Genomic DNA, 13,967 nt, shown 5'->3' with positions numbered 1-13,967 from the left:
TAAGCAAGATAAGAAAAGAGTAGGAGCGTACGCTGTTTCCAAAATATAAACAGAGAGGCGATAAATAAGTGGCTGTAAATAGTTTGCGCTCTTATCATGTTTTTGGAGACGCAAAACTTCAGTAAAAACAGCTCAAACATGCTGCGCCTATTTGTTTAAATCGAACACACTCAATTTATTTCTTCGAATCATACAAAAAGCATTATAAGTTAAACAAAAGCCGGCTACGCTCCTTCTTCTTATCAATCAAATGTTTACCAACACACGATCAGAGCTTTTGTTACCTGGCGCGCTCATGTCAACAAAACTTCGTAACGCTGTTTTGTATTGTTGAGTAATCGAACAGATGCTGAGGGTCGCATGAACGCGCAAAAAACACAACGCCGCGCTCAGAGTAACTCAAAACCGCGGTAGCACTTGCACGATCAGCGCGCGCTCAACGGGAGGTTTGTGAGCAGCAGCAACAGCAATGACGCCGCGCTCGATTAATATTATTTACAAACTATGTTGGCGCGCGTAAGGCGGTTTACATTTTTTTCTCGTCTCAGCTTGTAAGACGACGCGGCGCGCGTAGCTGCACTGCAATGCGCTTCACATACTTCGTTTCATATACGGCTTTTTTGCTTTAGTTTTGTTAGCACTTCGGCAAAAATTTATTTTTGACTGGCTCAAACAAATATTTAACATGATTGTAGAGCGTTAAAAGTTGAGTCGTTGATCGCTCAACGCTCGCAGCTCGCACAGATCGCACATATGTACGTTGCGCGTTGAGGTATCGACTGTGAGCTCTGGCGGTTATAAAAGTAGCAAGGACATACGAGTGAGCCATTAGTCGAAATCTATTAACGCACAACGCGAAGTCGTCTCAGCTTAACGTTAGTCGAGAGTTATAAGAAAAAATTGTTTAATAAAAAATTTATTAAATTTGAAAAATATTATTTTAATGCGTTTTACTATTAATAGTAATGGAAAAAGATATACTGATACAAAAATTAATTTATTTAAAGGCAAAAAAATTATAAGCGGTGAATTTTAAGAAAATATGAAAATATTTTAAATTAAATGGACATATAGTAAATATAATTTGAAAAAATAAAGTATATAAATTAATTGTGAAAAATTGTGTGTGCAGCAAAAAATTACAAAAAAGAATTAATTTTACTTAAAAAAAAAAAAGAAAACAATAAAAAATACAAAAGAAAAAAGACTAGACTGCAACTATTTTTTATCGCAGTAAGAACTAGAAAAAACAAAGTTTTAAAAAAAAAATTATTTACGTAAAAATTTTTATAAATTAACCAAAATGATTGCAGACTCATATTTTATTAAATTGTTAACGCGTCAGTGTACAACAAATGATTTACAGCACTTGTTGCTCGTGTTTTTTACGGTATTAACCATAATTTGCTTCCTGCAATGGCTATTGAAGAGCTATCGTGAACTACGCCAGTTACCACCAGGTCCATGGGGTTTACCAATTATTGGTTATCTTTTCTTTATGGGCCACGAGAAGCACACACAATTCATGGAGATGGCTAAGCAATATGGTTCACTCTTCTCAACGCGTCTGGGCAATCAATTAACAGTTGTGATGAGTGATTATAAAATGATACGTGAATGTTTTAGGCGTGAGGAATTCTCCGGCAGGCCGGATACGCCCTTCATGCAAACGCTGAATGGATTTGGTGAGTAAAACCAAAAATATGAAAATGCAGTGTTTAAATGGGGTTGAGCAAATGACGTGGTTGTTAGTCCGGAAAAAAATTTTTCCCTCGAAATTCAGCAAAAAAAGATGTAAAAAAGTTGAAACTTCAGCACCAAAGTTTCCCAATGAATAGCTAAAAGAGAATCCGAATAAATATTCGAGTAAAATAATAATTGCAGGCAGATTAGAGGTAGATTTGCATCAAAATTTCAACAAAAAATTTTCTGTTAAAATTTTTTTGTTTGTTTTCTGTTAACAGAAATTTTTTTAAAAAAGGCAAACGAACTATTTGAGTGATACTTTTTTAAATTTATTTATTAATTTTTATATTTTGAAAACTCTATTTTATTTCCCGTTTTTTTTTTTATTATAATTAATATTTGCTGTCCTTAAAATTGAGATAAAAAAATGCTGGATGTTTTTCTATTATTGGTGTTATTCTTTTTTATTATAGTTTTTTTTTTCATATCAAAACGAATTTTTCATTTTCCAAATTCTTAGTTTTTTTTTTTTTTTGAATTTAAGGAAGTGTTTAATTTAAATTTTTATTTGAAGGTGTAAGCTACTGAAAAAAAAATATTGCACAAAAAATTTTGGAATTTTTTTTCTGTTTTTGCCCCTAATTTTTTTAAAAGAAAAAAAGATTTTCTGAAATTGTTTTTTTTCGAACTTCCAAATTTTAGGGTTTTTATTGAAAGTGAAAAGTTTTTAAAAAATAATAAATTGGCATTTTACGGAAAATATTTGTATTCATCCGGAATGAAAATAAAGCAAAACTGAAATTTAATAAAAAAAAACAAATTTCAATGCAAAAATCTATTGACAGAGATAACCAGACAATAAATAAAAACAAACCATCATAAAATGATTTAGCTTTTTTTAGCTGCCAAACTTTGTATTATTTATTATTTTTATTTCGATTTTCTGGTATATTTATTAAAGATATAATTTAATATGTGCGAAAATTTCTAATATATCTATTATTTCGTTAGTAAATATATGTTTTTATGTTATTGTTGTGTTTTATATCGCAAACGAAAACCAAATATCTACTTTCCAATTAAATCCTTTGTTCGTTTTTTTTCAACTGGTTTCTGAATCGAATTTAGAAAACAACAACATAACAATTCTAAAAATATTGATACATAAATTTTAACATTTTTAAAATTTGTTATATTTTCGGAATCTCAAAATAAAATGTTTTCCAACAATTTATTAACTTTCTGTACAACTGCTAATAAAAACTCACAACTTTTCTAAATGTTCCACACATATTTCTAAATTGCTAAAAAAACTTGATCTTAAAAGTTTCCTCCTTCAATGTGCATCATTTGCCTTCAAGTGGTTTTTGAATGCACTCAAATAAAACAAATATGACCTTAAAAATAATTTGATGCAAAAATTTTATTTTATTTTAATTTTCAAAACTTTAAATATGCTTTGAAAAAGAAAAAAAAGTTTTACAAGAAAAAGTAATTGAAACAACTTTTTAGTAATTAATAAAATTCTTAAAGTTTTCAAATAATTTGATTTATTTATTTATTTTGTAATTTTATTTCTTTTTATTTAGGAACAAGTGTATTAAAACTCAAAAATTCTTTACAATTAGTACTTTTATTTCAATAAATCCTCCAAAAAATCACACAAAATTAAAAAAAAAAATCGACCACGCATTATTGATATTCGATTAATCGATTTAAAGTAAGTTTATAATAAGCGATTGCAATCGATTGTAACCTAAATTATAACCAAGCACTTTTGTTTTTAGTCAGATGGGTTTAAATCGAATTAAAGCAACGATTAAAAGTTATTATTGCAATCAGAAGAAAAACAAAATCATTTGTTTTGGCAGAATTTTCAACAGGCTAAGAAAACAGGTGTGAATTAATTTGTAATTTGATTCTTATTTTACTGATTTCAACAAATTTAGAATAATTAACAACATCAATATAGCCGAAACGTGATTGCAATCATAATTGCTTACTATTTAGTTTTAACTTTCATTTTGACTTTATATAAATTCTTGCACCACACTACAGTGTTTTTTTTACTAATTTCAATAAATTTTGAATAATAAAAATATGATTGTAACTGAAATGAGATTGCAAACATAATTGCTAACTATTTAAAATTGACTTTTATGGCATCAATAGTTTCTTATAAATATTGCAATTAATTACTAAAAAATTTATTTTCACTTCGATGGTAATACTTACAAACTTTTCTAGTGATTGCAATCAGTTTGTGTACGTTGATGTTGTAATTGGAAAACAAATTTTATTTCAATTTTGCGCAGCTCAAATTTTCCCAAATACAGAAATAAATACATAGATCACTGATTTTATGAATCAGACGTACATGGTAGTCGGTAATATAAAAAAAAAAACTTTTTATCAGGAATACTACATTAAGTAAACAACGACGACAAATTTGCAAAAAAAAAGTTCAACACTATAAAAAAATTTAATCAATGCATAAAAATAAAATGAATTATAAAATTTCAAAAAATCCCAAATGAAAGTAAAAAAAAAAATGCAATACAAAATGTTAAATAGAGGAAAACAAAATCGAAAAAAGGAGTGCAATTTTTTTCCAAAATCGAAAGCGCATACAGCTGATAAGCAACACGTTTTATTCTTGCTGGTTTTTGTGCAATAAATTGCTGCTTTAAATCGTTTTTTTTTTTTTTTTTGTTCATTACATCTTTTTGACGCAAACATTTTTTACTTTACCTTTTAGGGTGATCACGTTTTCTGAAGTCGGCAATTTATGTGCACATTGTTTACATTCTTTGTTTTTTGCTCTTTTAAGCTTGTTAAATTAATTTTACTTTTATATAGCAGTTTTTCTTCCGTCTTCTTTATTATTGTTGTACATTTTGTTGCCGTGAGTGGGTGCTTTTATTTTTTTTTTTTATAAAATTTTTATTTTTTTTTTGGAAACAATTTGAAACAGGTGTATTGATTCCTTGCAAGCGCTTACACTATTTTATAGACGTACTTAAGCAAGATTGGCAAATTTTTATTGTTATAAAGATTACATTATTTATAAGAAAAAAAATGCCTCTTTTTTATAAGATTCACAATTTTTTATCGCGCACACACGCCAACTACGTAAATTTTTTCTCCTCTCTTTATTGTTATTTATTTTCAACTCTTCTGCAATATGAAGTAGGACAATGCTCAAGCTTTGCAAATGTTAATATCCCGTTTTCGCTTGATTATACTGTTTGTTTTTTCTGTTTTTTTTTTACACTTGGTCTTGATTCCATATTTTATTTACTTTTCATTTGTTGTAGTTTTTTACCTTGCTGACATTTCATTACATCTTTCTTTGTCGCCTTAAGACTACCTCAATTACTGTTGCAGAGAAGCTTAAAAAAGTTTTAGTAAATAAAAAATTTACTGTTTTTTTTCTTTTAAAGCAATTTGTATAAGTTTCCAAAATTAAATTTTGTCCATCATTTGTTTTGCAATGGTCGTGGAAAAAATATTTTGTAGCTACACTTTTGGAATTCAATTTTTGTAAGCTTTCCGCTCCTTTAAAGTCATATTTAGGCATATTTTATAAGGCTGTGTAACACTGCGCAGTGTGGAGTGTGTGGAGTTATTGTTATTGTTATTGCTTTACGGCTCTAGTGGCACTGATACAATATGAAATACCGTTAAGCAATGCTTATACCAAATTTCTTATTGGTAATCATCAATAGAGAAAATTTCAAACCCTTGCTGCATAAATGTCATTTACGACTCCTTAGGACATTTTTAAAGGAGCGTTAGGGATATAAATTCATTGGATTCAAAACTGAATTACTAATGATGTGGCTTTCAATTGAGAAACACTTCAACTCAATGGCACCAATAGCGCCAAATAGCACTAATACTACTTAACCCAAGTCTGACACCAAAATTTTGTTTCGTTTTATGCTTCTGAAAAGCCGCGCCAAAGATTCTCCTGACGCAATTCAAAAACACTTCAACTCAATGGTGCCATTAGCGTCAACAGCATTAATGCTACCAAAAGCTTAGTCTGACACTCAAATTTTGTTTGCGTCTAATTAACTGCGCCAAAAATTTTTTCTAGCGCGATTGCGCTAACACATTGCGTTCATACTAGCCATGGCACCAGCTTTTTGGAATCAGTGCCAATGAGCAGCTTTAAGAACCAATTTGCGATATTATTAATGAGGCTGAGCATATGCCAAATAACAATGAAATTTTTTCGTAGATAATTTTTTTATTACAGTAATCAAAACAGAACTTTTTTACTACTCACGATTGTTCCCGATAAGTCGAAAAATGGTTATAAGTGCACCGAATGAAATTAGGAATTTGTTGTGGATCTAGAAGTTGAGAAAGAAAAAAACCAGGATAAAAATTGTATCATAATAAAAGTATAACAAATAAAATTTTCTCGAGGTTTGATTCAAGCAATTTTAGAAAATTTATACAGCTCAAGTTTATTAGACTGATTTTGAGAAATAAATTTTATTTTATCTCACTAATCCGCTAAAACACCAACTTTTAACTCAAAAATATTATTCTTACTAATTTAGTGTTACGCTTCTCTTTGTTTTGCAATTCAGGTATTATAAATAGCACTGGCAAACTGTGGAAGGATCAGCGACGTTTTTTGCATGAAAAACTACGTCAGTTTGGTATGACTTATATGGGAAATGGCAAGCATGTTATGGAGAAGCGTATTATGGTGAGTGTTATATAATTTTATATAATTTAATATACTTTAATATAATTTTATATAATTTTTTTTTAATTTAATTTTACCTACAAAAACACGCCTCATCAAGAAATAGTTAAAAAAAAAAGTATTGAACGCATTCCACATCATTTTGCAACTTATGTAATTTGAATATTAAACAAAATTCTTAGATGAATTCAGTTTAAATGTATATGTTCCACATACATTTTCAAAGTATTTTCTTATATAAACTATCTGGGTAACTCTAAAGCTTAACTAATCAGTTTTAGTTCTACAACAACAATTTTGAATAGGTTCCACATATGTTCTGCAGAAATTTCGAAGATTATATCATTTAAATCAGTATTAGATATAATTTAAAAGGAAATGCAGCTAAAAGCTTATGCTTCAGATATTCGTCTATGAAATTTTATTCATAAATTATTTACGCAACTTAGAGTCACAGTCAATGAATAAGAAACTCAGTTTAAAATTTTGAACGCACTCCAAATATATTACAAAAGTAATTTTCTAGCTTGTGTGTTTTAAACGGTGTTCAAATAGACGTTTTCAGTTTACAATCACATTTTCAAAATTATGCTCCACACAAGTTCCACTTTTATTTTCCTTAACCACTACTTAACTGCAGGGCTAGCGAAAAAATTCGCAACTACATTCCATCAAACGTTAGCAAGTGATATCTACATAAAAACCAGGATTTTTAGTTTTGAAACCGATATTTAAAAAAACAAATTTAGCGTACTAAAAATAACATTCACTTACATTTTCCACACTTTTATGCCATATTTCAAACTATGCTTCCTGAAACACCTCTAATTTCAACATTAACTTTCGCCAACAGGTCGAAGTATACGAATACATACACAATTTACGCGTCTCTGACGGTCAACCTATGGATATGGCACCCGCTATTAGCGTAGCCGTTAGCAATGTCATATGTAATATTATGATGTCTGTACGTTTCTCCATTGAAGATCCCAAATTTCGTCGTTTCAATTTTCTCATCGAAGAGGGTATGCGTTTATTTGGTGAAATTCATACAGTTGATTATATACCAACAGTACAATATTTTCCCTCGATTTTAACGGCTAAAACAAAAATTGCCAAAAATCGTGAGGAGATGCAAAAATTCTATCTTGATGTAATCGATGATCATAAGAAAACGTTCGATCCTTCAAATATACGTGATTTAGTGGACTTTTATTTGGCTGAAATTGAGAAGGCAAAATTGGAGGGACGTGATGAAGAATTATTTGATGGCAAAAATCATGGTGAGTGAAATAGATAAAAAAAAGTTTACAATTTAAAACGAAATTAAAAAAAAAATTATAAATTAAACAAAATATGTAAACAGCCTATTTTAAATCTGAACTAATGGTTGAAAATTAAAAAAAAAATTTAATAAATTTTAAATAGAAATTTTTGATCCTAGTTCCGGAAAATTTTCTAGTGCTTGAAAACTTTTATTTTTTAAATATTAAATAATAAAAAAATACTAATAATAAAAAATTTAGTCTATTTGTATGATTTAAATGGGGACTGCCCTTATTGATTTTAAATGTATGAAAACATTTATTTGAAACAATTTTTAATAATTGAAGCAATAATTAATAAAAAATAATTTGAGGAAAATTTAAACAACGTGAAATCAGGACGGATACGGCAACAGCTGTTTCGATTATACTTTGTAAATCTCCTCAAAACCTTTTCCCCCGGGATTGGAAATCGACCCAGCACTCCTACGATGGTTGAAGTGTTATAAACGCATTCAGCCGCGTCGTGCCTTAGTTGTTTTAGATTAGATTGAAGAGATTTACAAGGTATAATCGAAACAGCTGTCGCCTTATCCGTCCTGATGTCACGTTGTTTAAATTTTTCCCAAATTATTAAATAAAAAATAAAAAATTTAATTTGAATTTTTTTGTGAAAAATATATTCTTTTAACGTAAAGTTATTTGATTTCCTATCTAAATAACCTTTCCTTCCTTCTTCTCTTCATTCTCCTTGCCGCAGATGAACAAATTGTGCAAGTCATAATCGATCTCTTCTCCGCTGGCATGGAAACAATCAAAACGACTTTACTCTGGATAAATGTATTTATGCTGCGCAATCCCGAACAAATGAAACGCGTACAAGAGGAACTCGATCAGGTTGTTGGCCGTCATCGTTTGCCATCAATTGAAGATTTACAATTTCTACCAGTGACCGAATCGACAATTTTGGAATCGATGCGCCGTTCATCGATTGTGCCGCTAGCAACAACCCATTCACCAACAAGGTAAGGTTCCACTCCGCTTATGTAGTGGGACAAGTTGCTAAATGAGTAACAACAATAAATTCACAACAAACATGCTAACATTTACACACATACCTAACAAAAATGGTGTGAGCGATGATGAATATGAGGAGCAGCGGTGCTTTTTCGATGATCGATAAAGCCTTACCGATGAGCCTTATTTCCCAAGGCAGTCTTATACGCTGCCTCAACGGTCATGAATAAAACAAATTTAAATTATCTTTATTCTAAGTGATAAGGGTATTTTGTCGACCAGTAACCAACTGTTAGGTTGCCTGAATATTCATGTTAGGTTTCCAACAACTTTGTCTGTTAAGCCAATTCCAAATTTTATTTATTAATTTTCATTCTTTTTTTTACAAAATTAATCACGAAAGTGAATACCTTACTTAGATTTTAGTATTTTAATAGGGACGAAAAAAATAGTAAATTAGAATAGTCCAACTACTAGCTAAGCATTATAATGCATTGCCGAAATGATATGCTTGTACATGAGTTAACCGTATATTCGCTATGCAAGTCTATGTCATACTGCTACACATCTGGGCTCCTACATTTCGAATACACTGCGTCTGTGAGGTCGCTACAATACGAAGTTTTTTTTGCTTACAGCTCAACTGCTTTCGAATTGCCACTCTCATATCGAAAGCTTTTTTATGCAATAAAATAAGCCTTATATAAGTTGTACATTTTCTTTTTTTCGGGAAATGGAGTGATAAATGTTGGTTAGTTGGTTAACAATTACTTTGGTGTTGTTGTTATTTGACATTGCTACCGAAATGAGCGTATAGATATCTATAAGCACCTGTACGTGTCAATATATAGATTTATCTTCTAGGCAAGCACTTTATACTAACGTATGTACGCACATACAAAGGTACCCAGCAAGAAAAATTCAGAGCATTTGAAATACCTACAAATTCTACAAAAATCACTTTAGCAAGCAAGCAACTCACGAAACGTGAGTGACAATAAAATGTGCGAGTAGTCGCACCACATTTCTAGAATATTAATAATGCTCCACGTTTTCTAAACATTAGTTTCCTAGCTCTGATTGAAACTCCGCTGCTTGAAATATGGTGTTTCATACAAAACTACTAACTTTTTAATAGCCACTATTTTCCAATTTTAATAAATTTAAGACCAAGTTCTCATCCAACTACTTATCCTAGTGTTGCACGCTTTGATTACTAGTCATCATCGATATCCCTACGGGGTCATACAACCACCTTATGTGTGTCTGCATGTACTTCCAATTGAAAAGCTGCGTGTAAAATTTGTAATTGTTAAGTGTTTGAGATACTATTAAAGTGTTGTTATTGTTGTTAAATTTTTTTTACTTACGGTAATGGCCGGTTGTGCATCTAACCACTTATAAGTTGGTGCTGTTGACTTTTGTTACTGTTATTACTATTTTATGCAAGTGGAAAATTGCATGATTTGTAGCGTCCAATTTTCATTCATTCAAATGTATTCATTCATGAAAGTGTTACAAAAAATTCAAAGCGTGTAGTTGTGTATGTGAGTACATATGTATATGTGTACATGCATACACTGATACATATTGATGTATATTTTTAATTGCATTCATGAGATTTTCCTAGGAAAAGGAAGTCAACATGTTGTTTTTTTTTCTTTTCAAGGTTGTTTAACACGAGGATGCTGATTTCTCAAAATTGCAATATTTTGTTTTATTGCTTTTATAAATACCCTGTAATTCGCCAGGTCTGCCCTTAGGCATGATAATACTCATACCCGTTTTACCAGGGACAGCTTCTGTCTATACATATTATAGGCCCTTTTAAAATTGGCATGTCATTGGAGGTGGCGTCCTACCACCCGTAACAGACCAAAGGCCTTGAGAAACATAACACCCTTGCCCCCACAGCAACAGCGTCCTGCCACACACTGTAGACTTTAGGGTATACTTTTTCTCAACATTCCCCACATTTCTAGCTAAATGCCTTTAGAAAAAATCCAACGAAGAGACTTAATAATGGGCATAGTAATAAGGCCATGATAAAGTGCTTATCGAATTGGGTATCTTGCATTGCTTGAGGGTATACATTCATCGAAATTTCAGTATATTCATTTGAGTTTATTTAAAAAAACAATAATAATTATATTTTTTTGATTCTGAGATTTTTTCGTTAGTCATATAATAAATTTTATTCAGGTGGCATAAAGTTGCGGATTTTTTCATAAATTAAAATTTTTATATATTTAATTAGCGAGCTTTGCTCATATTGCTTTATACAATGGTTTTTGTAATTGATATTAGAGAAAAATTGTAAGTTTACAAACGGCGATGGTTACTAGGACATGTTTCTGAATTTCACTTCTTCAGCTAGCTTTTCGGGAGCTGAGCGTTGAACTCGAATCTCCAACATTCATATCAGTGCAAAGGCAGATGCCTTAGAGACCAATTGTACAGCGAACAACGGAACATTCATATGGCTCAGCAGCTAAAGGCATCTGCCTTTGCACTGATATGAATGTTGGAGATTCGAGTTCAACGCTCAGCTCCCGAAAAGCTAGCTGATGAAGAAGTGAAATTCAGAAACATGTCCTAGTAACCATCGCCGTTTGTAAACTTACAATTTTTCTCTAATATCAATTACAAAAATTTTTATATTTTTATTTAATTAAAAAAAAACTGTTTTATTGAAAAAAAATTTTTTTTTTAATTATTAAACTCCATGAAGTTTTTTGTACTTGCATATATCCCAGATATTAAAAAGATAGTTGTTTTGTATTCCGTTCTCATGGATTTGTTTTTTTTTTTTAAGAACACATTTTTTAAGGAAAAATTGTTTGTTAAAAAAGTTTTGCTTATTAAAAATTGTTTTTTTTTTAATTTTTGTTTAATTAAATACACTTTTGATTTACAGGGGAACAACATCTCAGATAAGATAGATAATTCTTTTATATGCTGTTATCGAGATTTTGAAATTTTTTCTAAACAAAAAAGGTTTTATTTGGTATTTCATTAAAAAAAAAATTGTTTATTTAAAAATGTTTTGATTTACGGTGAGCTATTGTCTCAGATATTGTATATCTGCTTTTTAAGCTGTTTCCAAGAATTTGTAATGTATTTATTTTAGAAAAAAAAAATTTTTTTTATTGATTTTTTTTAAGAAAATTTTTTATTTAAAGTTTTCATTTATTGCGCTTTAATATCTTAAAAACCGAATTATTATTTTGTTTGCTGTTTAAACGAGTTTGTATTTTTTTTAAAAGGAACATTTTTTCTTTCTTCATTTCTTTTATTTTCAAGAAAACAATTTTTTATCAAAAAATGTTTTGATTTATTTGGCACTAATACGTCAGTTACCGAATACATGGTTTCTAATGCTGTTCCCAAGAATTTGTAGCTTTGTTTTTAGTACAAAAAATTTATCTTCCTTAATTATTTTCTATTCTGCTCGCAAAAATTTAAAATTTTTTTATAAAAAACATTTTTTCAATTTCTTTGTATAGAACAGAACAAAATTTTATTTTATTAAATTTTTAAGAAAAAATTTTGTTTTAAAGTTTTTATTTACAGGGCAGTTACATTTGCGATGCTGAATATGTAATTGTTTTTTATTCTACTTGTAAGAACTTGCATTTTTGTTACAAGAATAAAGCTGCATATATATATATGTATATATATATTGTTTGTTAAAAAAACTTTAAATTTTTGAGACACCAATATCTCCTTCGCACGAATTTCAATTTTTTTTTTGTAATAGGACCAACAAGTTTTTTTATTCCATATTTTAAGAAAAAAAATTTTTTTTTTTATTCTAACTGATCAAACAAAAAATTTCAGAAACCGAAAACAAAAGTAATTATTTTTTTATTCTTTTCGCATCAATATATTTACAAAACACTTCTGTTTCTAGTTCAATTTTTATAAAAAATTATTTATTGCAACAAAGACCGATTTATCTGACAGTAATATCTCAGATAAAAAATAATTATTTTTAAATGTGTCACAAGAATTATTGTATTTTTTTAAGGAAAAGCTCCGCACTCCCATAAAAAACAAAGCACGCATTTTTTTTAATTTTTAATAATACTTTATTAAAAAGAGGTAAGAATAAAGGTACAAATATAGAAACAATGCCTTATTGAATTTTATTAGATGAATAGATTTTTTTTTATAAACCCTCAAAAAAGTGTTATTTAAAAGCTTTTCTCGAACAATTTTAATATTTTATATAAAAACTAGAAGACCCGGCAGACGTTGTTCTGCCCTAAATTTGGGATATCTGCATACATTTTAATGAGCTTTTTCCGTCTTACTGTGCCCTCTCGCCCTCTTCACTTTTTCCTAGTCCTTTTATTCACTCCCCCTCCGTCTTTTTCGCTTCATCTATCTCCATCTTCGTCTCATTCTGTCTCTTTCTCAGTCTCCTTCTCCTTCTCTCTTTTGTCTTCTCTCAAGTTCTTCTCATTCTTCTTCATCCCTTATTGCCTGTCCCAGAGGGTGGTATGTATTTTGTTCCAGTCCCAGTCCCACTCCGAGTCTTAGCCCCAGTCCGTCTCTGGTCTACTTCCCGGAAAAAAGGATCGTAAATACTAATATTACTAATATAGGCAAATTTATATACCAAATTTCAGGCAAATCGAATAGGAAGTATGTAAATAGGTATGTTTGAATAAAATCGACCGACGCATCTCTTCAAATACCGGCGACTAACTAACACACATTTTAGCCTTTCTTTTAATATATATAGATTTTTATTTTTCACACTTCACTATAATATTAAAACGAAATGCAGATATTCGTTGCTTTTGAAATTCGGCTTAAAAATTGCACATGGAACAACTAAAGACCCTCCTGAATTAGAAAAAATGTCTTAGTACCTCAAATCGCAGGCCCCCTCAGAAACCTCGGGCCCCCTCTCGACGGCCCTGGTGATATATATATATATATATATATATATATATATATATATATATATGTATGTAAAGTTAAACAAGCACCCGCACAAACATATCCATACCAACTGAAAAGAGGTTTACCACTGCGTATACTTAACATTTTATTATTACGTATAAACAAATCAAAAAATGCAATAAAATAGTATTGCGACTATAATCTAAGATATAGCCTATCCTATCTCTCAAGATAGATCAAACTACACACGGGGTGCAAAACAAATTCAAAATCGGTTCAGTAGTTTAGGAGTCCATCGCGGCCAAAAATTTTGTGACACGTGTTTTTTATATATTAAGATTGAGGCAGGAAATTGTTAA

The 13,967-nt window shown here is 30.0% G+C and overlaps 1 protein-coding gene across 1 annotated transcript in view; it reads left to right on the top strand.

Moving 5' to 3' along the window:
• Positions 1-799: 799 nt before the first annotated feature.
• Positions 800-13,967, top strand: part of Cyp18a1 (Cytochrome P450 18a1) — a 20,738-nt gene continuing 7,570 nt past the window's right edge. The window contains exons 1-4 of the mRNA XM_067783976.1: positions 800-1,685; positions 6,291-6,412; positions 7,266-7,695; positions 8,438-8,702. Coding sequence (XP_067640077.1) covers positions 1,304-1,685; positions 6,291-6,412; positions 7,266-7,695; positions 8,438-8,702 — 1,199 coding nt within the window. The 5' untranslated portion in view covers positions 800-1,303. The remainder of the gene's footprint in view (positions 1,686-6,290; positions 6,413-7,265; positions 7,696-8,437; positions 8,703-13,967) is intronic.

The sequence above is a fragment of the Eurosta solidaginis genome, chromosome 4, assembly GCF_040869045.1.
Source record: "Eurosta solidaginis isolate ZX-2024a chromosome 4, ASM4086904v1, whole genome shotgun sequence".
Lineage (NCBI taxonomy): Eukaryota > Metazoa > Arthropoda > Insecta > Diptera > Tephritidae > Eurosta > Eurosta solidaginis.
Note: the sequence above shows the minus strand (reverse complement) of the source record. Positions and strands in the feature narration are given on the sequence as shown.